The sequence below is a fragment of the Macrobrachium rosenbergii genome, chromosome 3 (assembly GCF_040412425.1).
Source record: "Macrobrachium rosenbergii isolate ZJJX-2024 chromosome 3, ASM4041242v1, whole genome shotgun sequence".
Taxonomy (NCBI): domain Eukaryota; kingdom Metazoa; phylum Arthropoda; class Malacostraca; order Decapoda; family Palaemonidae; genus Macrobrachium; species Macrobrachium rosenbergii.
Window position 1 is genome coordinate 5213311 of NC_089743.1, and position 27863 is coordinate 5241173.

The following is a 27863-nucleotide window of genomic DNA, read 5'->3' on the forward strand; positions in this document are numbered from 1 at the left end:
AATGGAATCCAGATCAAAGGGGAAGAAACAATAAAACTATACAAAACTTTACACAAATTACAATTAAATAAGTTCGGAGTTGAATAACTTACCGTATCAGAAGCACTTTTTACATTTTTAAATGCTTACTGTATCAAAAAACCGAGTGCCATAGGCTAGGCTAGGTAGCCTATAGGCACTACCAGAATGTACTGCAACAGGTACACATGAAAACTGTTGTTAATAATGATAACATTGAAAATCAAACCAGATTATCACATTAAATTAATAATACAGTATTTATAAAGCGAATTACTGTATGTCTGTTATCATAAAATTAAGAAAAATTTCCTAAATTACGTCGGAACTCGGCAGCTTGTGGCAGATATAAACAAACCACAGCACCGCCCTGGTGGTGTATCGCGGTACTAATTACATAAACATTCAAGGTTTATGGGAAATTTCATACAGTCTACTGGAATAGTGTACAAAATCACTGTAAAACATCTTTCAGTAAATATTTACTGAAAGATGTTTTACAGTGATTACTGAAAGATGTTTTACAGTGATTTTGTACACTATTCCAGTAGACTCTGTATGAAATTTCACTCACTTTGTTCTGAAATGCTTTTTCATGAACAAAGAGTGTTTTTTATTTTGACTAATACAACTCTTAGTTATTATGTCTCTATGTTTTAAAACATATTTGCAACACTAGCACATTTACATTTCATAGACAGTACAGGTCAAATTAGATCAATTTAAACTATCTGCTGTACAGGTAAAGATGTACAGAGAATTAATAAGTTGTAAAAATATGTGAGCACTAACTATGAGAGAGAGAGAGAGAGAGAGAGAGAGAGAGAGAGAGAGAGAGAGAGAGAGAGAGAGAGAGAGAGAGAGAGAGAGAGAGAGAGAGAGAGATTGCCCTTACTTGAGAGAGTGAAATTATTTATCATTTATTACAGTCTCCAAGAGAGTGAAATTATTTATCAATTATTACGGAGACTGAGAGAATAAGAGAGAGAGAGAGAGTGAGTTACTCTTATGTTAGATATCAAAAGATGGAAATTCAGTATTACACTAAACTTTTAAATTAAATTAAAGTTACTGTATTTTCATTTAAAAGTTAGCTTAATACATTACCCTTAAAAATTAAATAAATGGTTAACGTAAGAGTATAGGTGTGTGTGTGACTCTCCCCATTCCACCGATCTATTTTTAAAAGTCTTCTCAACCTCGTTTTTAAAAACTTCTTTATTCTGTCTCTTTCTCTTTGTTCTGAAATGCTCTATGTCTCTATGTTTTAGAATGGCGCATTTACAGTTTGTAAATGGTACAGGTAAAATTAGCTCAATTTAAAATCATCTACTGTACAGTTAAAGACATACAGAGAAACAGTACTGTAATACGTAGGTTAGCTAACTTCGAACGAGAGAGAGAGAGAGAGAGAGAGAGAGAGAGAGAGAGAGAGAGAGAGAGAGAGAGAGAGAGAGAGAGAGAGAGAGAGAGAGGTAACAGTTGCCCTTACTTAAGAGAATGAAATTTTTTATGAATTATAAATTTTTTATGAATTATGACGGACACACACACACACACACACAGAGAGAGAGAGTTACAAGAAAAATTTGACCACTGATTAGCAACACTCCCCTTCTTGTCATGTTAAATGACATGTCTGACAGCTTTTGCCTTCACCTCCTTCTTACAAAAGATGAGGGAAGAATTTGTTTGTTCAAATAATACAAATTTTGTAATTACAGTTTTATTATTATTATTATTATTATTATTATTATTATTATTATTATTTTTATTATTATAATTATTATTATTATTACTATTTTTATTATTATTTAATTTTATTAATCTTATTATTTGAAAATTAGTACTTATTAGTAGGTAAAAAGTTTATTTATCATACAAATAAACATACCTGTATACATGCACCATAAAAATTCATCTCGCTAAAAGAGAGAGAGAGAGAGAGAGAGAGAGAGAGAGAGAGAGAGAGAGAGAGAGAGAGAGAGAGAGAGAGGGAGAAACTTGTTAAGCTCATTCTGGGGCCCCAGAATGAACTTAACAGCTTTCGATTTGTATTAAAGATTTATTTAATTTGTATTAAACGTTTTATAGATATTTTGCTGTTTTTACATTAATATTAATATTTGAAAATTAGTAAATCATTTTTATCATAAAAATTTATTTAGTCATGAAAATAAAATGAAGATACAATAATTAGTGAATATTGCTCTATGAAAAAATTCACTAATTGGTGAAAGTTCCTACATAATAGTGAAAGATGTCCCACAAAAATCCGCAATAAAATGAAGCATGAAAAAGTGGGGGTCCACTGTACTGTACTTTAAGAGCAGATGACCGAGTTCTGCATTAAACCCAAAATCTCAAGTACTTATCATCCCGAGTCTCAAGGCTCAATTGAAAGGTTTCACCTAACTTTCAAGTCAATGATGAAAAAATTCTGTTCTGACAATCATAGCAGGTGGGTTGAGGATTTACCATATATCTATTATTTGCAGTAAGATCAGTCCCTAATGAATCTTTAGGATTGTCCCCATTTGAAATGATATATGGACATAAGGTTAGAGGTCCTTTGGACACAGAGACCATTGGGAAGATGATGAGAAAGAAACAGATATGTTTGACTGGATCTTGACACATAAGGGTAGGTTGTTTTTAGTTTGGAACTTAGCAAAGGGCAACCTTTTAAGCCAAAAGAGCAAATGAAGAGTAGGTTTGATCATAAAGCAATTCCTATAGAATTCTAAGTAGGGGATAGCAGTTTGGTGCAATTTCCTATTCCAGGAACTAGTTTTGCTTATAGGTTTGCTGGACCTTGTAGTGGAAAAGCAAAAACTAATTCCACCCTATTAAGAAGCCACTCCAGATAGGAAGAATAAAGAAATGATCATCCATATTAATATGATGAAACCTTACTATTCCAGAGAAGTTAAACCTGTAAATATAATGATGTCAAGTAAAGATGAGAATGTTGAAGGCTGTTGTGGTTTAGACACTGATAAGACTTATACTAAAATTTCTGACATTTTGTAGTTCCTCATTGGATGGATGGGTATCTTTCTCAGCTAGCACTCTGCTGGTCCCATATTCGATTCTCCGACTGGCCAATGAAGAATTAGAAGAATTTATTTCTGGTGATAGAAATTCATTTCTCGTTATAATGTGATTCGGATTCCACAATAAGCTGTAGGTCCTGTTGCTGGGTAACCAATTGGTTCTTAGCCACATAAAATAAATCTGATCTTTCGGGCCTGCCCTAGGAGAGCTGTTAATCAGCTCAGTGGTCTGATTAAACTAAGGTATACTTTTCTGACATTTTGTATAACCTTACTGCTAAGCTTGAACATTTACCTATTACGCAGAGAGAGGAATTGACAACTTTGATAATTAAGTATAAGCCCATTTCTAGTGATTCACCTGACAGAACTGGTATTATAACCCATGATCTTGTGTTGTATAAAAATTTTAAACCTATGAAACAGCACCCTTATCAAATGAACCCTTTCAAGAAATATGTAGTCATATCTGAAATTGAGTATATGTTAGCACATGATCTGGTATTACCTAGTCTTATCACCTGGTCTTCTCCAATTTTGCTGGTACTTAAACCTAGTAATGAATTTATGACTGATTGATTATGAAATTTAGGTCTTGAAGACCAAGCGCCGGAACCCATCAGGATTATCAGCGCCATAATGAAGGTGAAATATATAAATTAATTTATGCTTTGCATTAACCATCGCAAAGTTAATCAGGTAACAGTTGCAGATACGTTTCCTTTGCCTAGGGTGAAGCTTATATTGATGCCACTGGTAGTCCTTCGTAACTGACAAAATTTGACTTATTTAAAGGATATTGGCAAGTTTCACTTTCAGACAAAGCAAAGGAAATATCAGCTTTTGTGAAATGTCCTCCCTTTTGGAATGAAAAATGTAGTTTTGACTTTTCAAAGATTGAGTATAATTCTAAGGGATTTAGAAAATTGTGCAGTATACATTGATTACGTCATACTTTTTTATGATAATTGGGAAGATCATTTAAAGCATAATCTTTTTTTAGAACAATTTTGAAAGTCAATTTGGTCATTAATCTGTTGAAATCTGATTTTGTTAAAATTAGAGTTTTAAAGACATGTTACTGGAAATGGTAAAATTGCTCCTAAAGACTGTAATGTTAAAACTGTGATTGATTTTCCTCAACCTGTATCAAAAAAAGATATAAGACAATTTTTAGGTTTGGCAGGTTTTTATAGAAAGTTTGTAACCAATTTTTCCAGTTTGACTGTACCTTTAACTAACTTACTTAAGAAGGATGTACAGTAAAGTTATTGTGGTCACAAGAATGTCAATCATCTTTTCTCAAGTTGAAATATGTCATGATCTCTCAGCCAGTACTTAAGTCTCCAGGCTCTGATAAACCTTTTATTCTCAATATAGATGCATCAGATTATGGAGTGGGTGCTATGCTAATGCCATTGAACATCCAGTGGCTTATTTTTCAAAGAAACTTTCAGAATGCCAAAGGAAATATTCTGCAACTAAGAAGGAGACTTTAGCTATAGTGCTCTCTGTTAAACATTTTGAAGTTTACCTTACAAATAACTGTAATACAATACTGGTAAAGTCTGATCACAAACCTTTGAAATTTTTGTCACAATTTAAGTATAAGAATCTACTTTTGACCAGGTGGAGTTTGTATTTAAAGCAATTTAATATAAAGGTAATTCACATTACCTTTATATTAAATTAAAGTGTGGATAATGTTGTAGCAGACTGTTTAGCAAGTTTTGCTTTCTGTGGGAAACGTTTAATGTGAGAAAATGTATTGTAATGTGGCAATTTTTGCTTAGATTTATATTTATCATATATATTTTTTTTGTAAGATTGTAGGTCACAACTTTTGCTTTTGCCTGTAAAAGTAAATTTTCTGTAGGGGAGGTGTAACAAGCAAAGTTATTTTTCATCATGTAGAATAGCGTGTTTAGCTTTTACCGTATCTTTTCTCCCTTCCTTTCAGAAGAGTGTCTTGTCGCAGGTTAGGTGCATGCATAGTGGCTGGTACCAAGAACTTGGCTGCCTTTGTCTTATTTCAGCATTGCATTGAAGTTTTGATAATTATGACGTTAATGGAGATTGTTTTCGATGTGGAGTGGTATTGCCATGACCATGTAATGGTTTAAGTGAGACGTGGCCACAAGAGCTATATGAAGAGTAGGGCTTATGGACATTTCATGAAGCACTAGTTGCATTTTATGCCCTTATAACTGAGAGACGAGCAAGATTTTGGTGACAGTTTATGACCGTTGGTACGTGGGTTTGTGCATGCATACAAGGATTTCAGCACATGCTAATTATGTCATTTTGTAACTGACCCCACATAGACTGGTGTACTGTCTGTCATTTACTTTACAAATATTATTTGGAGCACTCTCTTAAAGAGAAAAGATTCTTCTTCCTACTGTGGGAGATCCTGCAAGCTGCCTCTGAAGATGAATGAATCTACCCAAGTAAGTGTACGTTTCAGGACTTATGATTTCTTAGCAAGATACATATCAGTATGGTTTTGATGTTATGAAGAATCCAGGACTTGCTATTGCCACTTCAATATGAATAAAGTTATGTACTGTATCCATGATTTGACTAATTAAAGTGTTAATACTTAAATCAATTATTGTTAATAAATTCATTAATATTTACTCAACTTTTATCCATAAGCCTTTACTGTACAGGGCTGTCTATGGAACACTAAGAATGTATATGTTGTGTATATGTTGTTATGGGATAACAAGACTTGTAACACTCCACCTGCTCAGCTACCAGTGGTAGCCTAGGACTAAAAGCATTGACAGAGAAGGTGAGCCCACAATGCTTTGTCTAGTGAAGGCACAGTTGGTTTCAAAAACTGCAGATTGGTCTTCTCAGAAGTACTGGGAGGGGGGGGAGGGGGAATGGATATGGGTGGGAGAATGTTCAGGAAGGACTTGGAGTGGGGTCTCTGCTAGAGAAAGCATCCTCCTCCTCCCTCTTCCCAGGATGCTCCCATTGTGGAGAAGGCCATTCAGCACATTTAGAGCAGGAGGGAATCATGAGAGCACTCTTTGGCCCTGCAAGAAATGCACACTGAGTGTGGACCTACCACCAAAGGTGACATAAAACAAGGACAAGGCCAACCACGACCTTTACAACGACATTAGTTTTGTCTGTTCTCTATCCAGCACCAAAGCAAAAAAAAACAAACAAACACACCAGTCATATAAGAAAGCAATCAGAATGGATAATTTACAAAACACACAAAATCCCAGCAAAGGAAACAGCCAGAACATGGAAAAAACAAAAAACGCAAGAAACACATCTGAACTATATTTCAGACAAAAGGACAAAGGTAGTTACCAATTGAGTAAGAATAAGAATCCCCTCTCCCCCATCCCCACCTGGGTACCACCCTTGTTTAGTGAGTACGTTTGTATTCCCATAGGAACAAATGCTCTAAGGAGTGCTGTGAACACAGGGCTGTTTCAACCTTGACTCAGTAAAGTATTAGACAAGACACAGGAGAAGAGAAGTTTGGATTTGTGCTATTTTGGGACTAAAAAATGCTGGCAGAGTGCAACAGAAATGCAAAAGGATTAATAAATATTTCATGGATTACAAAAAACTTGATAAAAAGAAAAAATGAGTTAATAATCATAATTGACAGAATGTGTGATCTTACGACTGATATAAGAACTGTATTGGAACTGAAAGGAATCATTAAAGGTTGAAAAAGAGTCCAGTTATTGTGTGGGGTGAACTGTGGGATGGTGTCCCTACTTTTATTTTCATTGAGCTTTATGGCAAACTCGCAGGAAGGAAAGCAGATTAGAGTGGCCAAAATATCAACATTAGGTATGCTACCAATACAGCTGTGACTGCTGATTTCAGTGCAAAACCTGACAAGATTTTTATGGTAGGTGAATGAGGCCAATAAGGAAAAGGACTGAGTGCCAATCAGCAGACAGACTGCATGGCAATGGCAAAGGGTCAAGAACATCATATCTAAGTTAAAAATACGGGGCAAAAGAGATTAACAAACAGACCAGTTTTGCCACCGGTAGCTGTGTAACACCAATGTGTGTTGTAATAAAGAAATCAACTATAGGATTGAGGGAGTAAAGACAGCATTGAATGAGAAAGAAAGTTTACTGAAAAATGGGAATGAATCAGTACATTGTAGAAAAATTATTAACACACACATACGGTAACTCATTTTTGGATGTGAAATGCAGACAATTATCATGGAAAAAAAAGACTGGGTGGAACAGAAATGCAGGTGGGGAGGAGAGCAACAGATCAAAGAATGTTATAAATAATGGGTATGAAAAACCAATTTTAAAAACAACTGGAAAATCAATTCAACTCTTGTGATACCTGTAGTTCTGTACAATTAAATGCTTAGCAGGAAAACCTAAGGGAAGGAGTGTGAGAAAGAGTCAGAGGATAAGTACATGGATGGACAATAGTCACAAAGATAGAGATAATAGCCATAGAACAGCTGTATATGGCAAGATAGAGTAGAGTACAAGTACATGCATGCTAATGTCATGGATGATATATCAAGCTAAAGATGACACATTAGATTTTACAAATCTTCATTACAGCATGACTAACTATAAAAAAATGAGAGAGAGAGAGAGAGAATTTACAAAAGGACCATAACGTTTAAAACAAACCTGGTCTCCAGCTTCCAGGGTTATTTCTTCAGCAACTTTTGCTCCAACAGGATCCATCAATAAGAGGAGAGGTTGTTGAACAGTCTCCTCCTCTTCTCCTTCTTCAACCCCAACATTATCACTTTTAGCTCCTGTCCAGCGAGTTATGACTGTTATATCACTATTTGGACCTAATGCCCCTCCCAAGTTTCGAAAGACTTGCTCCTTAACGTCATAGTCTGATCCAACTTCAACACTCTGAAAACAAACTCATAAATGTCAGTGATAAATTTTAATAAACAATATCACACAAGGATAAAATACAGCATCTTGGGAATGAAATAAAATGTGCATGAAGCACATCATAACCTGTACTCTGAGGGGTTATATATTATCTGGAAAATGAAATACTTGAGTGGTTTAGATACAACATGCTATTTTACTAAGTTCAACAAGAAATATATTAGCATAATCTGCTAGAATAAATCAAAGTTATCAAATTCTCCTTTGTATTTTTATATAAATTCACAAACAGTAATAATAGAAAACTAAATAATTAAATGGGAAAATCTGAAATATTACACCACCCTAAAAAAATTCATTTTCATTAATTTTTCACAAAGTTCTTTCAGTTACAAAAATCAATAGGGTACCAGGAAAACATAAAAATACATTATAATCAAAACATTACTGTATGAAAAACTACACGGCTTACACTTACAATAATCCTATACACTGTTTTGTCAAAAGGGGGACGATATTTATTGTGGGGGAAAAACCACGTCTCTAAATTAAAGCTGGCTTCATTCTTGATGTTTCCAACATATTGCACTAGAATTCCCTGCAAAAATTTAAAGATGTTAATGACTGCAATTCTTCAGTAACAAATTCAATATCTGAGATCACAGACAAGTAATACGTAAATAATTTGGGTTTACAGAAATGCTTTTTGAATAATTACTTCCCATATGCTAAAGTTTAAAAAAATTCACCTAAATTATAAAAAGAACATTTCAATAACTGTACAAAATGCAAAAAGAAATTAATAATAGATTCATAACTAAAAATAATCTAAACAGAAAGATTAACCCTTAAACGCCGAGCCTCTATTTACAAAAACGTCTCCCGTATGCCAGCAACGTTCGAGTTAGCAATGAAGCGGAAAAAGTTTTTTTAAAAATCACAGCATGCTTAGTTTTAAATATTAAGAGTTCATTTTTGGCTCCTTTTTTTTGTCATTGCCTGAAGTTTAGTATGCAACCATCAGAAATGAAAAAATATCATTATCATATATAAATATTGAAAATATATGACAGCGCAAAAAAAATTTTCATATATAATTTTATACAAATCGCTGTGAGCAAAACGGTTAAAGCTAACGGATTATTTTTTTTCTTTGTATTGTACACTAAATTGCGATGATTTTGGTATATAAGAAATTGTAAAACGATCAAAGCAACAGAGAGAAAATATTATCACAATATGATGCATGAACCGTAACGCGGATGTAAAAAAATGTTTTTTTTCAAAAATTCACCATAAATCGAAATATTGTGCTAGAGACTTCCCGTTTGTTGAAAAATGAAGTAATTGATTGAATATTACTAGACTGTAAGTGTTTTAGCTTACAATTGCAGTTTTCGACCATTTCGGTCGAGTTAAAGTTGACCGAAGGTCGAATTTTTTCTATTTATCGTAATTTATATGAAAATATTTCAAAACTGATAAAAGCTACAACCATGAGTTATTTTCTGTTGTATTCTACATGAAATTGCGCACATTTTCATATATAAAAGTTTATGTAACGACTAATATAAAACTGTGCCAACATTACGACAACGTGATTTAAAGAATTTCTGAGATGTTCGGCCGAGTTACGCACGGACATAAGGAAAATGTTTTTTCAAAATTCACCATAAATCGAAATATTGTGCTAGAGACTTCCAATTTATTGCAAAATAAAGGTAAATGATTGAATATTACTAGAATGTAAGAGTTTTAGCTTACAATTGCGTTTTTTCGACCATTTCGGTCGAGTTAAAGTTGACCGAAGGTTGAATTTTTGGCAGTTATCATGATTTATGTGAAAATATTTAAAAAGTGATAAAAGCTACAACCATGAATTATTTTCTGTTGTATTCTACATGAAATTGCGCACATTTTCATATATAAAAGTTTATGTAACGACTAATGTAAAACGATGCAAACATTACGACAACGTGACAAAAGAATTTCTGAGATGTTCGGCAGAGTTACCGCGCGCAGATGTAAGGAAAAATTTTTTTTTTTTTTCAGAAATTCACCATAAATTGAAATATTGTGCTAGAGACTTCCAGTTTGTTGCAAAATGAAGGTACATGATTGAATATTACTAGAATGTAAGAGATTTAGCTTATAATTGCGTTTTTTTTACCATTTTGGTCGAGTTAAAGTTGACCGAAGGTTGAAATTTTGGCAGTTATCGTGATTTATATGAAAATACTTCAAAACTGATAAAAGCTACAACATTGAGTTATTTTCTGTTGTATTCTACATGAAATTGCGCAGATTTCCATATATAAAACTTTATGTAACGACTAATATAAAACGGTGCAAACATTACAACAACGTGATTTAAAGAATTTCTGGCGTGGACGTAAGGAAAAAGTTTTTTCAAAAGTTCATCATAAATCAAAATATTGTGCTAGAGACTTCCAATTTGTTGCAAAATGAAGGTAAATGATTGAATATTACTAGAATGTAAGAGTTTTAGCTTAAAATTGTGTTTTTGACCATTTCGGTCAAGTCAAAGTTGACCAAAGGTTGAAATTTTGGCAGTTATTGAGATTTATATGAAAATATTTCCAAACTGATAAAAGCTACAACCATGGGTTGTATTTTGTTGTATTTTACATGAAATTGCACACATTTTTTATATAAAACTTTATGTAACGGCTAATATAAAACAGTGCAAAATTACGACAAAATGACGAAAGAATTTCTGAAATTTTCGGCCGAGTTACTATGATGGACGTAAGGAAAAAGTTTTTTAAAAAATTCACCATAAATCAAAATATTGTTGAAATATTAAAAAAAGACTTCCAATTTGTTGTAAATTTGAAGGTAAATGATTGAATATTACTAGAATGTAAGATTTTTAGCTTACAATTGCGTTTTTCGACCATTTCGGTCGAGTCAAAGTTGACCGGAGGTTGAAATTTTTTGTCGTCGACGTACGGTACGTCCACTTGGCACCCAACAGACAATTTTAGTCGACGTATGATACGTCCAGTAGGCGTTTAAGGGTTAAGTTGATATCTCACATAGCAGTTTTCTAAGCACTGCAACAGTTTGTCAGCGGTATGTTAGATAACCTCTTTCACAGCTACCAACCTCTTCTCTCACTTTCACTTCTTTTGATGTTTCATCTATTACAGCCACTACCTTTGAGAGTATGTCTGTTCCCTAAATGAGTATCTGAACCTTAACTCTACTCTCATGGTCAACCATCCTTTTTTTTAAATTAATTGATCAGCTATTGAGTTAGATCTACGAAACAAGCAGAGCTATATAAAATTCTATGAATTCAGAACTGACCATATACTGTACAGGCTATCTACAAAAGTTGTTTGCCAAATGTACTGACAAATTTTTGTATCAACAAATTCTGCCTCAAATGTGCATACAATTGCTCAATGTAATGGAATTTCCTTATACCCTCGAAGTATGCATGCAATTATTCTACAGGGAATGGAAGTTATTCTTTTTCCTATGAAGATATTCTACTTTGTTGAAGTGCATATGCTTATCCACTCCTAAAATTAAGAGTAGCAGTGTCAAGTTACAAGATATACTATACTGTGTCTGATTTCTTCAGCACATGTAATATTCTGAGTTCATGAAAAAAATTGAGTCATAATGGTTCCTTTCAAGCCTTGATGCAACACTCCAGAAAGTCATATAGTGCTCTCCAATTGGATCTGCATAAGTATCTAAGGCAGTAGCAATTAAAGAGGGATCTGCTTGTCTAACAGACAAATGCACCAATCCTCGGTTCTGAAGAGGCGACTGAGAGCACCTAAATGAGGCTCGAGAAATCCTGCCTTGGCAACTGGAAAGCACCCTGAGGTGTCTGCAATGTTGAATGCAGTTCAAGAAAACACCTAAAATGCAGAGAACAAGAATTACAATGAGGCATCTGCACCTTAAGCATCGCCAATGCCGACCGCAAGACAGAACAAGAAGAACAATAGAAGCTCCTACTTCTGCAATCTGTGCAAGAAACTAGCAATGTCTCACAAGGAATCAAAAGTTGATGAGAACACCTGCGAAAGGAAGGAAAATGCAGAAAGCAAATACATTCACACACCCGATCACAGTTACTTGCATGAAACTTTCATGTGGGACAAATAACATGAAGAGGAACCGGCATAGCCAGAGCACCTGGGAGAGCATTCGGCATCAGGCAATTGCCTGGTGTCAAACGAGCATCTGATGTCAGGAAAATGCCTACGAGAGAATACTGAATCCCTTGGCAAAAGATGATTATAGAAAGATCCCAGCTAGGGATTGCTAGGAGTATGTGGCCTCCAGCAAGGCCTATGGCAGGGATTCCCAAACTGGGGTACATGTACCCCCAGGGGTACATTTGCACATTTCAGCGGGTACATTTGGTCTGAATGTTTTGGATAATAATGAAAAGGTATGTATTGTATGTGCTGGATCAAAATATAAATTACCTTAGTAATTGCTTTATTTCTGTTATCACCATTTAAGATACCTATGTAATCTACACAAGCAGACTCCATAAATTTAAAATATCAAAATATTAAAATGTTCTTTTTTAATATTAAGCTTAATTTTTAGTGTTAGGGGTACATGGAAACCTATAAAAAAGCCCAAGGGGTACCGAGGAACAAAAAGTTTGGGAACCTCTGGCCTAGGGGATACAGAGTCAGACGCTGAGTGAGTACGTTTATTACTGCTTAGCATATCAATATCTATCTCCTACCTACAAGAATCTCACTTGATCTTGCTGCACTTATCTTTCGGTAACCGAGTGCCAACCTGTATGCGACACATGGCAGGTTGGCCAGAGGAAGATGACAACAGGCAAAAACTGCTTCCACTCCCTTTCATACCCTGCTTCCTTGTATGTTCAACAGCAGAAGGAGCATCACAGGGCATGGCTAAGGTATGGCTAAAAGGGAGGGAAGCCACTGGCATTTCCTCTGCCACAAGACAGGAACCCAAAAAAGGACAACCAAAGTGTCCCAGCAAAGCAGCAAGTGTCAGGAGGTTACCTCCATCAACTTTTCAAACATAGCCCCAAGACCAGCTACATCAACTTCTAATTTGCCAAACCTCCTATCCTGAACAATAAGGGGAGCTTTGAGAGAAGAAAATTTTGAAGCAGCATTACTAGGAAAACTGGGAGAGCGGTAAGCGTTGAAACCTGAAAGGTTTTGAAAAGAAGAGAAACTCTTACTCCTAACCTCACTTCCTGTCCTAGTGTTAGAAGAATCCTTTTTGCCTTTTCCTATTCTTATCTGCTCCTTGCATCTCCTTATACTTAAAATAAATATTCATTATTTCATCTGACCAACCAATACACTGACCACAGTGATCGTTAAAAGAACCATCCTTGTTCCTAAATTTAACACGTGTTGTGACTGTTGTAAACTGAAGAGTAAAGCTAGGAAATACACCCTCTTGCCTTACAGACTTGAAACTTGTCTTCATCCTCTTTAGATGAAAGCCTATATAATGACAAAAACCAAGAAAAGCCAAACCAAATGCAGAAAACAATCTGATCATCAACAAAATCAAGCAAACACTCTCGAATGCGTCATTGCAGGCCAGCGACAGAAAAAACTAAATGGAAACCTATAGACACTCAAACCACCCAAAAGGGTTGGGTCCATTGATGGTTCAAACCAAATGATCCTTTTAATTTTTTAGTTTTCACACTCTATCGTCCTCCTACCTGACGCAGAAAATACAGCGTCCTCCTACCTGACGCAGAAAATACAGCTATCATATATGAGAGATAAGATCCACTTCAAAAATAATGTTTGATATTTAATATGCTCTTTACATAATTAAACATTCTATACTTACCTTAAATTCATCACTGACATGATACGAATTGGCTTCTAATACTGCTGATGCATACAAATGGCATTCTCTATTCTTAGAGATGAGTAACTGCATTACTGTCTTAGTGCTAAGTCTGGCAGCGGCATTGTACAGCGTTAAGCTCACATCATTACTTCCCGTTGGCCGATCTTCATGATGGTAGCGATTCTCCCAGTAACTTTCTAAGCCTGGAGTTGCTATAATCAAAACATTTCATTTTAATATATGACACTTGTGTATTCAAAAGATATTACGATATAGCATAGTGTCACATTTGTTTCAAAACAAATGTGCTGAATGCACACAGTTACAGTAGTAAGATAAGTTGCTAGCAAAGTTATTCCTTAGGAACCTCTAAGTCTACCATCAACCAAATGAACCTGAGCAATTCTAACCCTCTCACTGTGTTAAGGGTCTATGGCTTCAACAACTGTTATTTTGAAAAATTTTCAAGGTATTATTTAAATTTAACTGTATTTTATACTAAGTACAACTGCATTATTAGACAACTAAAAAAATTCTGGTATTATTTCAACTATAGATACTGACATTCCTCTATTAGTTAAGGTTCAATGAAAGCATGTATAAGTTCTACCCCCCTCAATGAATATTACCTTATGAACAACAAGCTCAAATCAATGAATATCCACACAAACTTAAGAGGAATATTTTTAAGTTGAATACATCATGAATGAAGAGGGAAACAGTGGACCCCTACTATTACGTGCTTCACTTTTTCACGCTTCACTTTGTTGCAGACTTTTGTGGAACATATCTTTCAATTTTACGCAGGAACTTTCACCAATTCATAAATTTTTCTATGGACCGTATCTCTAAAATGATCACTAATTCGTTTTTTTTGTAGAGCAACACTGTGTATTCACTAATTACTGTATATTTTCATTAAAGGATATGTATACTAAGAGAGAGAGAGAGAGAGAGAGAGAGAGAGAGAGATGAGGTGTTTATATCAAAGTCTAAGCACAGCATAAATGGATTCTGTAAATGAAATAACGTTTTATTGTTATTTTTTGTTTTTTCACTAAAGGATATGTATACTGAGAGAGAGAGAGAAAGAGTTTACATCAAAGAAACTGAGTATAAATGTTTAACATTTTGTTGATATTTTGCTGTTTTATCATTAAAGGATATGTATACTATAAAGAGAGATTCTGTAAGTGAAATAAATTTTGTTGATATTTTGCTGTTTTATCATTATTCATCAAAATGACAGAATAATCATAATTTGAAGGTTTTTTTGATGTAAACTCAATGAGTTTACATCGTTTTCAATGCACCCAGAGAGAAAGAGGTTTTCTTATGATTTTTGACAGAGAGAGAGAGAGAGAAGAGACCCCCGTCAGAAAGAGGGGACCATATATATATATATATATATATATATATATATATATATATATATATATATATATATATATATATATATATATATATATATATATATATATATATATATATATATATATATATATATATATATATATATATATATATATATATATATATATATATATATATATATATATATATATATATATATATATATATATATATATATATATATATATATATATATATATATATATATGAGGTGTTTATACATCAAAGTTCAAGCACAGAAACTAGTTGGGGACAAGACTTCAGAGGCACATTTAAACTACAACTGGGGAGGAGAGTAAGAATGTTGTTTTGTGTTGTCTGCGTATGAAATTCGTACTTTAAATATTTTTACAGTGATTAGAGATGAAACATCAACAGTAATAAAATATTCTCTTGTGTACTGTTATAATGTGTGATAATCATAGTCAACTAAATGTGTACCTGTAATGAAATACAGTATAATAAATCAGAAAAAGCAAAAATTATGGCAACGTGTACCTACATAAGCACTCACTCGATCTCAAAGTGAACTTTTGAGTTTGTTTATTTTCGTGTTTTTTTACGGTTATGGTACAGTAACATGGTACTGATACATGGAGAGAGAGAGAGATTCTGTCATAGGAGAACTTGCTACTGATGGTTTTCTGCTGCCTACATATGAAATTTGGATTTTCAATATTTTTACAGTGATTAGATAAATATAATAATACAGTATAAATGGATTCTGTAAGTGAAATAATGTTTTATTGATTTTTTTTGCTGTGTTTTTTCATTAAAGGATGTGGAGAGAGAGAGAGAGAGAGAGAGAGAGAGAGAGAGAGAGAGAGAGAGAGAGAGAGAGAGAATTTTTTAATAAATGTATGGGAGATGCTGAGGACTAACCACAAAACGACTAGGTCGTGTACCACGTACACCAAGAGCTTACTGTACTAAATTTTTTTTTTTATCATAAATGTATTTGTACGTACTCACGAAAACACTAACATGATGTAACAAACCTAGAATTCTGTTTGGAGGAACGTGCCCCGTCATTCTAAACTACCCATGTATTTTAGATATGCTCTATTCAGCAGTACTATCCTAAAATATGTACAGTACTGTACAGTAAATAGCATTTCAAAATCATCTTACAACACAGCAAAATAACAATAAAATGTACATACATTATAAGCAGTACAGCAGACGATGCGCATTTACGTTAGGCAAAAGAAAATGTGCGTCTGAATTATAGGGGATACTTAAGAGTAACAGTTGTAAGTGGGTACGTACTGTTGTAAGATGACTTTGAGGTGTTTTGGGATGATATTTTGAGGTATATTTTTGTTTGAACTGTAATGTTGGGTCATTAACTGTTAAAATATTAAGTTATACGCATTTTAGGGGTGTATACAGGCAGTCCCTGGTTAACAGCGGGGGTTCTGTTCCCAGCCAAGCACCGCTAACCAAAAATCACTGCTAACCAAAAATCGGCGATAATAGTGCTGATAACCAGTTATTGGTGCCAATAAACCGCTCTCCACTGCCAACGAACTGCTCACTGATGCCGATAAACCACTCTCCGACACTGATGAACTGCTTACCGACGCCAATAAACCACTTACCCTCACTAAAAATCACTTACAGGTGCCGAAAATCTGGTTAACAGCGTCGCTAGTCAAGCATCGTAACACCGAAACACCATTAACCGATGCCGTCAGTAAGCAGGGATTGTATACTTAAGAGTAACAGTTGTAAGAGAGCAATGTAAGATGACTTTGGATGTTTTGGGAAGGTGGTTTGGGGTGTATTTTTGTTTGTACTATTAAATTAGGCAGCAAACTGTTAAAATAGGCAGTTATAAACATTCTAGTTTAAGGGGTACAGGGTATCTGGCAGTTACTGTATAAGCAGTTATAAGGAAATTTAGAGGGGATCTTGCATTCCTGCAAATGTTGCATTCCTGGAATCTATGCCTATGAAAAAGTGGGGGTCTACTGTACCTAATTTTCATTTATTTTAATAATGAACAATTTCACCTTATTCCTTAGACTACATAGGGAATTTTATTCACAATCATAAGACATATACTGTACTGTGACTTAATCCTGATGTACCTCAATTTCACAGTTTTCAAAAATTATATCATGCTTGCATGAAGCCCTCTACGAAGATATTTATATAAATTCTTACAAATTAACAGATACTTGCAAATGAACAAAGCACACAGTTTTGATAAGGTACCATGCTTATATAGCCTTAAAAGTGATGCAAGCTTTTATTAAATCTACTTTCATATTAATGGTAGGCAGATGAATGACAAACTATTAAGAAAACTTTTTGTTTATTTAATGACCCAATTTATATTACTACCAATTACACAAGACATAGACATAAATTCATTATGGCAAATCCTGTATAGCAACTTATCATGCACTTAATGAATCAGATTATTAAAATTCAAAGTCACATGAAAACTAGTTCACATGTAATTTTTAAATCTGAGCTGCTTTAAATCTTTATTTCATCCCAACTATCATAACTTTCAATCATCAAAAGAATTCCCCCAAAAGTATAAAAATAATTACAGGCAAAAGATCTGGTTCATTTAGTAAACTTACATGAATAGTATGGTGTATACAACCATGCATCTACTTGATTAATGACTGCCTGATTAATGACAGCCTCAAATTTCCGAGCAAAGAACAGGTTTCGAGTTGCTGAAGCCTGGAAGAACAAATATTGATAGTTTTTAAAATGAACTCAATAGCTTTTGTAATCTATTTAATGAAGTTTTCTACTTAAAGACAAAACAAATACTTAATTTTTAACAATTTTAAGACTGTTGGCAGTTGCCAATGTATTTGTAAAAGGACAAAGGGTGTTTCAATACTTATTATAAAAGTCAAACATTGTATCTGCAATTCTAAAACTTCTGACAGGGCCTAGGATACTGCTTTGTTCCTGCACAAGGAACATCACATGCCACTGAAGGATAAAGTAGAAATCATCTTGTTCACATTTTCCTCAATAAATAGAATATGTAATAGAAGACCTCACTAGTTGTTTTATTTTTTTATTTCTTTGGCTAACTTTTTTCATACAAGGTGAAGACACCTTTTCATAGTCCTTTGTTCCCATCTTATGGGTAAGGTATTATTCATGAACGTACAATGAAAGCCTACATTTTGGACAAAACATATTCATGGTATTTAATTCACTGTACTGCTATATCAATGTCTCTGTTGTTTGGTGCTCACTAACCTAACTTCACACATAATCTGGGGTTGTCTTGTGTGAAAGTTGTCTTTTCCACCAAAATATACCACATGTGTCACATCTAAGAGATAAAAACTCATGAAAATAGTTTGGAATCTACAAGTGCAAGCTTTCTAAAGCAAATTAACATCAAGATTAATTTCCTTGCTCACTCCTGAAATGCTGATCAGTGAAGAAATAGAAGACTGGCTAAAGGAGGATCTTCATCCTAGGCTTCAGATGCTCACAGATAATGAAATAATTTAGGAAATTGTGCATGAATCAGAGAATGATGAGGATGTTACTGAGCCACCCATGACATCCACAAAGCTCTCAAATCTAAGGGCATGTCTTTATGTGCTTACGAGTGTACCGGCCCCATCAAATAAGGAAGCCTTACTGTATTACAGCCCTCATCTTACATAACATAACTTGCCAGATGCAACTTTGGGCTGGAATGCAGACTAAGGTCAGTCAATTTCACGATAACATAGCAGCCAACTGTTTCCTTATCTCAGTCCCCTGAACAACTTGATATGATTTTATGAAATTCCGACTGACAAGTAAAGCACTGGGGCACTTCCTGCCATCCAGAGTTAAGACAGTGAGAAGAGGGAGTTCAAGTACTGTAGTTGAACAGATAAAGAGGGAATTCAAGTACTGTAGTTGAACAGATAAAGAGGCAGTTCAAATACTGTAGTTGAACAGATAAAGAGAGAATTCGAGTAGAGTAGTTGAACAGAAAGAGGGAGTTCAAGTACTGTAGTTGAACAGATAAAGAAGGAGTTCAAGTACTGTAGTTGAATAGATAAAGAGGGAGTTCAAGTACTGTAGTTGAACAGATAAAGAGGGAGTTCAAGTACTGTAGTTGAACAGATAAAGAGGGAGTTCAAGTAATGTAGTTGAACAGATAAAGAGGGAGTTCAAGTACTGTAGTTGAACAGATAAAGAGGGAGTTCAAGTAATGATGTTGAACAGATAAAGAGGGAATTCAAGTACTGTAGTTGAACAGATAAAGAGGGAGTTCAAGTAATGTAGTTGAACAGATAAAGAGGGAGTTCAAGTACTGTAGTTGAACAGATAAAGAGAGAGTTCAAGTAATGTAGTTGAACAGATAAAGAGGGAGTTCAAGTACTGTAGTTGAACAGATAAAGAGGGAGTTCAAGTAATGTAGTTGAACAGATAAAGAGGGAGTTCAAGTGATGTAGTTGAACAGATAAAGAGGGAGTTCAAGTACTGTAGTTGAACAGATAAAGACATCCAGAAAATAAAGACAGCGTACAAGATTCTACAGGCGGAACTGGGAGAAAACTCCAGCGCTGCACTATGAAATAATAGTTAGAGAGGTTGAACAGCAAGACTGAAGAAAAGAAGTTGGAATGGAGAGGCCAAAATGAAAAAGTAAAACTAAAATTAATTATGTAATCACTTATATACTGAAATGAATTAAGTAGTTACTTAATACTACAACAAATGATTACTCACAGTAATACATGTGATAAGCATGCCACTGACCAAAGGAAAAAAGAAATCAACTTAGCAATAAATTCACTACAGACAATACCTGAGTGAAACAAAAGAAATGAGGAATAAATTCACTACATGCAATATCCGAGTGAAGCAAAAGAAATGAGCTAATAAGGGAATAAAAACAAACAAATGGCACACTACAATGTGAAGCAGTGATCATCCTATGAAGCATTTTCAGCTCAACCAGCTTTAAAATTAGTTCCGATGGCCAGAGGAGCATGAGCTCAGCTTGTGTCACAGGATTTTTCTCCTTTAAAGATTTTTCAGATTGGTCTGACTGTGAACCATTCCCATTAAGTAAGGTTAATTATAGTTAATGGGCTTGTAGGAGAACATGTTTTTCAGATAAACCATTCATTCATATAAAAATCTTCCTCTTGGCACTACTGATATCTTGTAGCCCAAACTACATGAACAATGAGGCAGGTGACCGTTGTGCACCTGTGGATTTAAGTACACATGTATAAAGGTATTATTATTCGTTTTCTGGCTATTAGACAAAAGATTGCAGTATCTGGGAAATTCATGGGCCACAACTGTGGGATACATATGAATGATAAGTTTCTATAATAAAATGAACTGCTATACATAAAATATATTTTTTTGTTTTTGATACTTTTCTTTGTTTTTAAACATACTAGGTTATACTGCATTTATCTTTCTATGAAGTACACCTTCATGGAATATTATCTTTCATTTTGACTTTTGGTCTGCAGATATATCTGACCCAATTACGTGCAACTAGTGTCTTGCCATGGTAATAATACTAGGAATAATGTGTTATGGTGAATAACATCTTGGAACTGGACTAAGCAGACAGCCAGAAGTCTATGGCAGTAAGTCTATGGAAGAGCTTCCCAGAGAAAGTGAGACACAAGATAACTTCTGGGAACTTTTGAGAGCAGAAACAATCTGTCATGTTGTAAAATTATAACTTAGCAACCCACACTGATTATCTTCATTACTCTTAAAGTTTTTTATATTCATTCCAAGTTGATGATGATACAATATGAACACTCAGTTTTTGCATGCTCCAAAAAATTTAATACCTAAAAATACTTAACTCTTAGTCATATTTAATACTTCAAATTTTGAAGCAAAGGACTTACCTCCAGTTTTGGCCAGTCACCAGTAGTGAAATCATTGGGTGAACATCCACACCAGTCAACAATATGTTTGTACTGACATTTACAGCCAAGTTTTCTTTTCCAGTTGGTAACATGCAGGTTATTATCCGTAAATGTCTGGCAGAACTTTGAATTGCGAAGAACAGTGTGGAAGAAGGACTGAAAAAATGCAAAAAAATTCAAGAAAAATTAGTGTAAGTCCTTCAAAAAATTAACTACAGCCAATAATTCACAAAAATTGCAGTTTTCAGGAACTCAAGTCATTCACTTATATATTTTCACAAAGTAATTCATTTCTCCTTACATAACATGCTTCACCAAAATAATCATACCTCAGCTGGCAGAAGTGTGTAGGAGTATATTTTCTTTAAACCCATCACTAACTGGTCTTTACTGTTTACTACATAATCAACAAATCCACGATTGAGGCAAAGCCAATCACTGCCTCCATCAACCCGAATGCCTAGAAAATATTTGCATAATGTAAATTCATCATTAGCATCATAGACTACAAAATATTAATGAATGAAAAATGAGCAAGAGCAATAAAACATCAATTTTTAGTTAATTACAAAATACACCAAAACAAATTTTAAACTTGAAAGATATGAACCATTGCTTTTAATTACAACGTACCTTTAACATCATCTCAATCTTTAACCACAACATTCCAAAAAGACCATTCACACATCAGGTGAGGAAAGAAAAATGGTGAGTACCGCAACTGGAAACCTATGACCAATCCTCTCACCCAACTTCCAGGTGCTTAAGGACTAGCACCTTTACTGAACAGACCAGTACACACATGGCCATGTGAATCTACAAATACAACTTTCTGAGAAGTTATGAAACTGAATTTATCCCATTTATCTTGACACAGGCACAGTAGTTCTCTTACCTTCTCACATAAATACCCTGGAAGTGGGTCCAAACTACTGAAAGGGACATGATGCCAATGACACCTGAAATATAGGTGGCATGTTTCAAGCAAAGATCTTGATATCTTTGGAGGCCCCTCTAGGAGATAAGAAACTGTGCCAAAAATGGAGTTTACATAAAATCAATACCTGGAAGAAGCAGAGTAGCTGTATATGTAGTGGTCTTTATAAATTGAATTCCCTGGCTTGGGAACAATCACGGCACAGTTGCTTCCTGTGCTGCTTATTGTAAGTTGGAGGTCTGAAAAGGGATGGCCTCATGCACTTTCTGGCTCCAGTGAGAAAGGTTCCCAAACTTTCTAGAAGTTGGTCTAAGCAGCATTAGTAATGGACTGAACAAATCTCAAAATTTTGAGGCTAAACTTGGAAGAGAAAAGGATGTCTCCATAAAAAGCATTATATTCATTATCTTTCATAATGGTTTTATTGTTTTGAATCATTATATTTTCATCTTTCATCTTGATTTACTATTCTGCTGCACTACCTTTTAAAAATAACCGAAAGTAAGTGTACACTCACACACACATTCATGTAATGCGCTACACTACTATACACAATTACCATGTATTTTCGTGTATAAGACGACCTTTAGATAAGACGAGGTAAAAAATTATGACAACATTTTATGAATTTATCTTATATCTGTCGTATAAGACGGCTGCTAAATTACAAAACCATCTGTGTATAGGCTAGCTTTTGCAACAACAGGTATCTTATGAAATATTGGTTATGTAAAGATGTTATTACAAATACTGTTTTACTTACTGTATCTTTAGAAATTCAAAATACCATATATACTCGTGTATCACGCAGCTTTTGAAGACTAATTTTGAAGCTAATTTTAAGGGGGTCACATCATACATGAAATATAAAATTAGCGTATGTAATATTCACATATTAATATCGTATTATAAAATACAAACACACCAAATATGCATCTTTTCCATGGATCTTTTAACAAGTTATGCTTTACTTCACTGTATCCAGTAATATTGTTTGTATTCGCATATTACTAACTGTATTATGCGCCATTTGCATTGTTTAGGTTTTCGTGAACATGGACAACGATACCTTCCGGGAATTTTTGTTTCGACATCAATTCAATTTCCGTTTAAAGATAACCATGTGGGTAGGTTTCGTCCCATTTGCCATACACATTAAAACAACAGTAAAATGTGTTCTTTCATACCCAGTAGTTTTGATTAAAATACTTTTCTCTCCAATATTATTTACGTTCAAGTTTGATGGCATATCGAAGTTTAGGAGTTTCATGCATGTTGTTGCCGATGCACGATAATTTGTCGTCAATAACGGTTGAATATTGTTTGTTTTCTCAGCTTCAGCTACAACTTGCAGCTTAAATTTAGCAGTATATTTCCTTGCGATCTTTTCTCCAAAGCGAATGGGGTATAATGTAAAATATATATCACTCCTATTCTATTTAACGTCACTCGTAACATAACTACAGTAATTATTTATTGTACGATGGTTGAAATGGATGCAAAACAGCTGTTGTTATCCAATTTGGTTGTTCATAGCCACAGCCTAGACTGTGTTCAATAAACAGCAAAACAGTTATTGCTTGTTCAGTTGTTTATGACTGTACTCGTTTACTCAACAAGTATAACGCAATTAATGACACTTTTATCTTTCACTTTTACTGTTTTAACTTATTTAACTAGAAGATGGGATAAAGAGATAGAGTAAAGGAGGTTAGTCCATAGTACTGTAACCTGGTCTCAAAAAAGGAACTCGCATGATACAAGAGATACATGATAAAATAATTTTTTATGGGTGAAAATTTGGGGGGTCACACTATGAGCGAGATTGCCCTTTAACGAGTATACTCGTACTGTATATGCTAAATGAAATAACAAAGTCGATTCTATATCATGTTTTTCCTACACACATCATCTACAAGGGAAACAATGTTTTGTTTACGTTTCATCGCCAAACATAAGCAACCCCTAACAACATGACAAAGTATGATAATTATCGTTCGTATGACTGAATTGTTCTAAACAGTTACAAACGGCCTGAATTTTTAATGAAAAATTAATATTATGTTGTCCTAAATGTTATTACCACCGTAATTACACTACGTTACTGAAAGATAATGGTTGCTATGAGCGCAACCATAACTCAATATTTAGGCTACAATTTATCAGCTGGCCTTGCATAGATAAAAGTTGATTTTACTGATATGGAATTATTCCTCGAATAGGCTATTTATTATGAAGATATGCCAATAATATATAGGGTAAAAAGGGTTTCAGTAACTTTATTACCAGTTTATTTCATAATGTGAACCTTTTCAAGTATGTTGTATATGGTTATCACATGGAGGCCGAGGCTAGCCTATTGATAAACATCACTTAGAATTCAAGGTTTGATTTTTAGAATGGTGGTATAAGACGACCCCCAATTTTTAGGGGTGAATTTTATGATTTACAGGGTCGTCTTATACCTGGAAATATACGGTATATTAATCACACTTAATTCAAGAGATACTCTCCTTATCAAAGCTTCAACTTAAATAACAATACACAATGTAATAAGAGAAAAAATAAACAGACAGACAGACTAATAGTCCTCAAAAAAGCATATAAAAGAAATTTACTGGTGAAGCAAGGGCCTAGCTCCTGAGTAACAATTCCAATGACCCAGATGAAAAACAGTCCATAGTAAGGTCACTTGAATTATCACCTAACTTCTTTTGTTCAGGATTCCTATTAAAGATAAACAACTAAGAAGGATGGGGGAAAGAACCTGTAAGTGTATTACATATATGGCCCTGAAGTGACTTAACTAATTATGTCAAGGTGAATTGTAGGGTAACCACTTTATCCTTGCAATATTTCAGACATACCAGAGCATCAAGGAGGCCCTTCACTTCCAGCTGAAGAGCCTATGGGATTGGGACTTAGCATTCCACCTACTGACACAAAGTGTAGTCAACTTTAATTTCATGGCTGTAGTGTTTGAGGAATACTGCCTCTGATGGCTACCCCATAAACTTGGAGAATTCTTTGAAAGAAATGCTTCCTAAGAGAGCCAGGTGCTCACCTTCTGGACATCACGCAACTTAGGGAAGGAGTGGGGGTTGGGTTTTTTAATCAGAAACGCAGTGAGAGTGGCTTGGCTTGTTAGTGATAGGGTGTAAGAAAAGAGGGCCATGGCATCTAGGTAAATCTGGAGTGACCAGATGAGGCATAATGTCTTTTCAGTAATACTGAGTTAGAGAATACAGGATTTCCTCTTTAAAGGACCTTCATCCTTGGCCAACACGACAGGCCAGGGGACAACAGCAAGTGACAGCTCAATGTGTGGATGGTGAAGTGTTGTCCCCATCTGAGGGAGCAGAGTTCATTGATCTGGGCTCATGGTGCAAAGATAGCCAAGAAGACTGCTTCTGGAGCATATGGAAACAAAAACATATAAGCTACTAGAGCTTAGTTATCATCCTCATCACCTTTTTGGGGTCTTTCTTCCCCATGTGTTGTAGGCACTTGCTAATGTCATTCAGGTGCCCTTGTCCTTGTATGGGTTATTATTGCTGTTGCTGCTCCATTTTCTTCCACTGTATTTACTTAACACAATTATATTAATCAAATTCCATTAAGGGATATAAAATTTATCATGTATTATATAATCAAATTTACTGTAAAAGTTCATTGCGTTGTTACATATAAACTGCACTTCTGCAAGGAGTCATATTAATATCTGTCTGTTTATGTCCTCTCTCTATTGTGTTGTGCATGATTATTTCACCTATTTTTGGTAGTCGCTGTTGAGTCCTCAAGGAGTTACCTTCCATGGTCTACCAGAGCTCCATGGTGACCAAACTAATATCAAAGAATTCTCTTCTAGTTGGTCTTTTTGGCCAGGTATTGTGTCGTAATGATTAACATTATAACACGTGATGGAGTATATAATGGACTCAAAGATAAGAGGGCACTTTCCCTTATCTTCAGCGAAGCTGAAACTGGGTCCAAGCCATAAGTATCTCTCCAACTTTCTGATTCTTTTGGTGAGATTGGTCTAGCATCTTTTTTCTTGCGTGCCATAGCCAAAATTTGTTCATGTTTTTCAACTGCATTCTGAGTATTGGATCTATTGCTGATGCAAACTGCTGCAGACCCATCATGCGTTCTAACAGCCATCTGGAAACTCTGGGCTGTGCTAGGAACCTTTTGAGGTTTTTCCTTATTCTGTTCTGAGTTTTGATGGGGAGAGACAACAGACCCTAAAGAGTATCCCAACACAGTCCCGGCCACTGAAAGTGACTGCTGGGCATGAGGCGGGATTTTTTCCAATTTATAAAACCTTTTGACTGTAGTCCATTGACCACTGCTCTTAGGTTTTTCAAGCACTCTTTTCTTGTGGACCCCCAGATTAATCAGTCGTCTAGGTAAGCTATTAGTTGTATTTCCTCTTTCCTGAGTTCCCGGACAACTACCATTGCTAATTTTGTAAAAATTCTTGGGGCAATGTTTAGCCCAAAAGGCATGACTTTGAACCTGTCCGTATCTTTCCCTATCCGGCACCCTAGGAAGGGGTGAAAGGAAGCGGCGATACGGACGTCCCAGTATGCATCTTTCAGCTCTATAGAAATTGTAAAAGTCCCTTTTGGAATGACTGAACGTACCTTGGCAATGGTATTCATCCAAAACTTTTGGCAAACAATGTACTTGTTCAATGTTCATAGGTCGAGGATCACTCTTAGTTCAAGGAATCCTTTTTGGGAACACTGAAGAAACGTGCTTGGGGTGAATATACGCATGTTTCTCTATGGTACCTTTTAACAGGGCCTTCTGCATGTAATCTTCCAGAGAGGGGTTTGGTTCTTGAAAGAACCCCTTTAAAGGCAGAGGGAGCTGAGACCATTTCCACCCCAGCCTGTTGAGAATAATGCTGTGTCCCCAACGAGTAGATTTCCATTCCCTGTGGTGTCTTTGAAGCCTACCCCCGACCTAACAATTAATACTGATATCCCCCTCTTCCTCTACCTTTTTCCTTGATAAGCATTCCAGGCATTGCTTTTCCTTTTCCTTTGTAAGACGGCTTTTGGACCTTGTGAAAAGGATATCCTTGCTGATGTGGCTGTTGCTGTCCTTTTGAAGGGGGTTGTCCCCTCTGACCATCTACTTGTTTATGAGGAAAGTTTTGGAGGTGACCGCAGGCTTATATGATTTTTAAAGCGTGAACTGGGTAACGGGAAATTTCGTGTTTTTTGTTTCCTGAATTCTTTTCCCAGAAGAACATACACTGTACAATTTTATTGGCGTGCTTGCTCGTTGACTTGAGTTACAACAGAATCCTCACACATGTCTTTACAAAAGGGGTTAGACTGTAATAAAGCAGTCACATTGGGAAGTGACTTGTTGGAGCCTTCCAATGTTTCCATTCGCACTTCTAAGCGCCAGTCTAAAAAGTCATAGAGTGCTTCCCATAGGGTTCTCATAAGACTTTTAGCCACCACAGCAAAAAGTGTCCTCGAATCTTCTGGAAGCCTTTTGGTGGCAACTTCTAACAAGGTGGAAGAGGTTAAGATACTACGGAGAAGAGTCCTAGCATGTAATTCTGATGAAGCTGTCTCATCTGAGATTCTTCTCATAGGGGTCCCAAATTGCTGAGTAGCAACATCCAAGGGGAGCATTTTCCTTTCAAAAGGGAGCTGAAAGTGTTGCCCATTCCTTGTTGAAATTTTTTGAAACCGGGAGGACTGTGGCAAATGGCTTTAGTTCTGCCATAGGCTTCCATTTTCTAGTTAATACTTAATTCTGAAAGTTTGTTCCTCACATGGTTAATTAT

General features: G+C 35.1%; 1 protein-coding gene across 1 annotated transcript in view; it reads right to left on the bottom strand.

The window, feature by feature from the left end:
- Positions 1 to 27863, bottom strand: part of oxt (Xylosyltransferase oxt) — a 242815-nt gene that overhangs the window by 47436 nt on the left and 167516 nt on the right. Inside the window, exons 10-15 of the mRNA XM_067126572.1 lie at positions 21444 to 21574; positions 21094 to 21270; positions 17818 to 17923; positions 13805 to 14019; positions 8427 to 8546; positions 7727 to 7963 (exon numbers count right to left, since the gene is read on the bottom strand). Coding sequence (XP_066982673.1) covers positions 7727 to 7963; positions 8427 to 8546; positions 13805 to 14019; positions 17818 to 17923; positions 21094 to 21270; positions 21444 to 21574 — 986 coding nt within the window. The remainder of the gene's footprint in view (positions 1 to 7726; positions 7964 to 8426; positions 8547 to 13804; positions 14020 to 17817; positions 17924 to 21093; positions 21271 to 21443; positions 21575 to 27863) is intronic.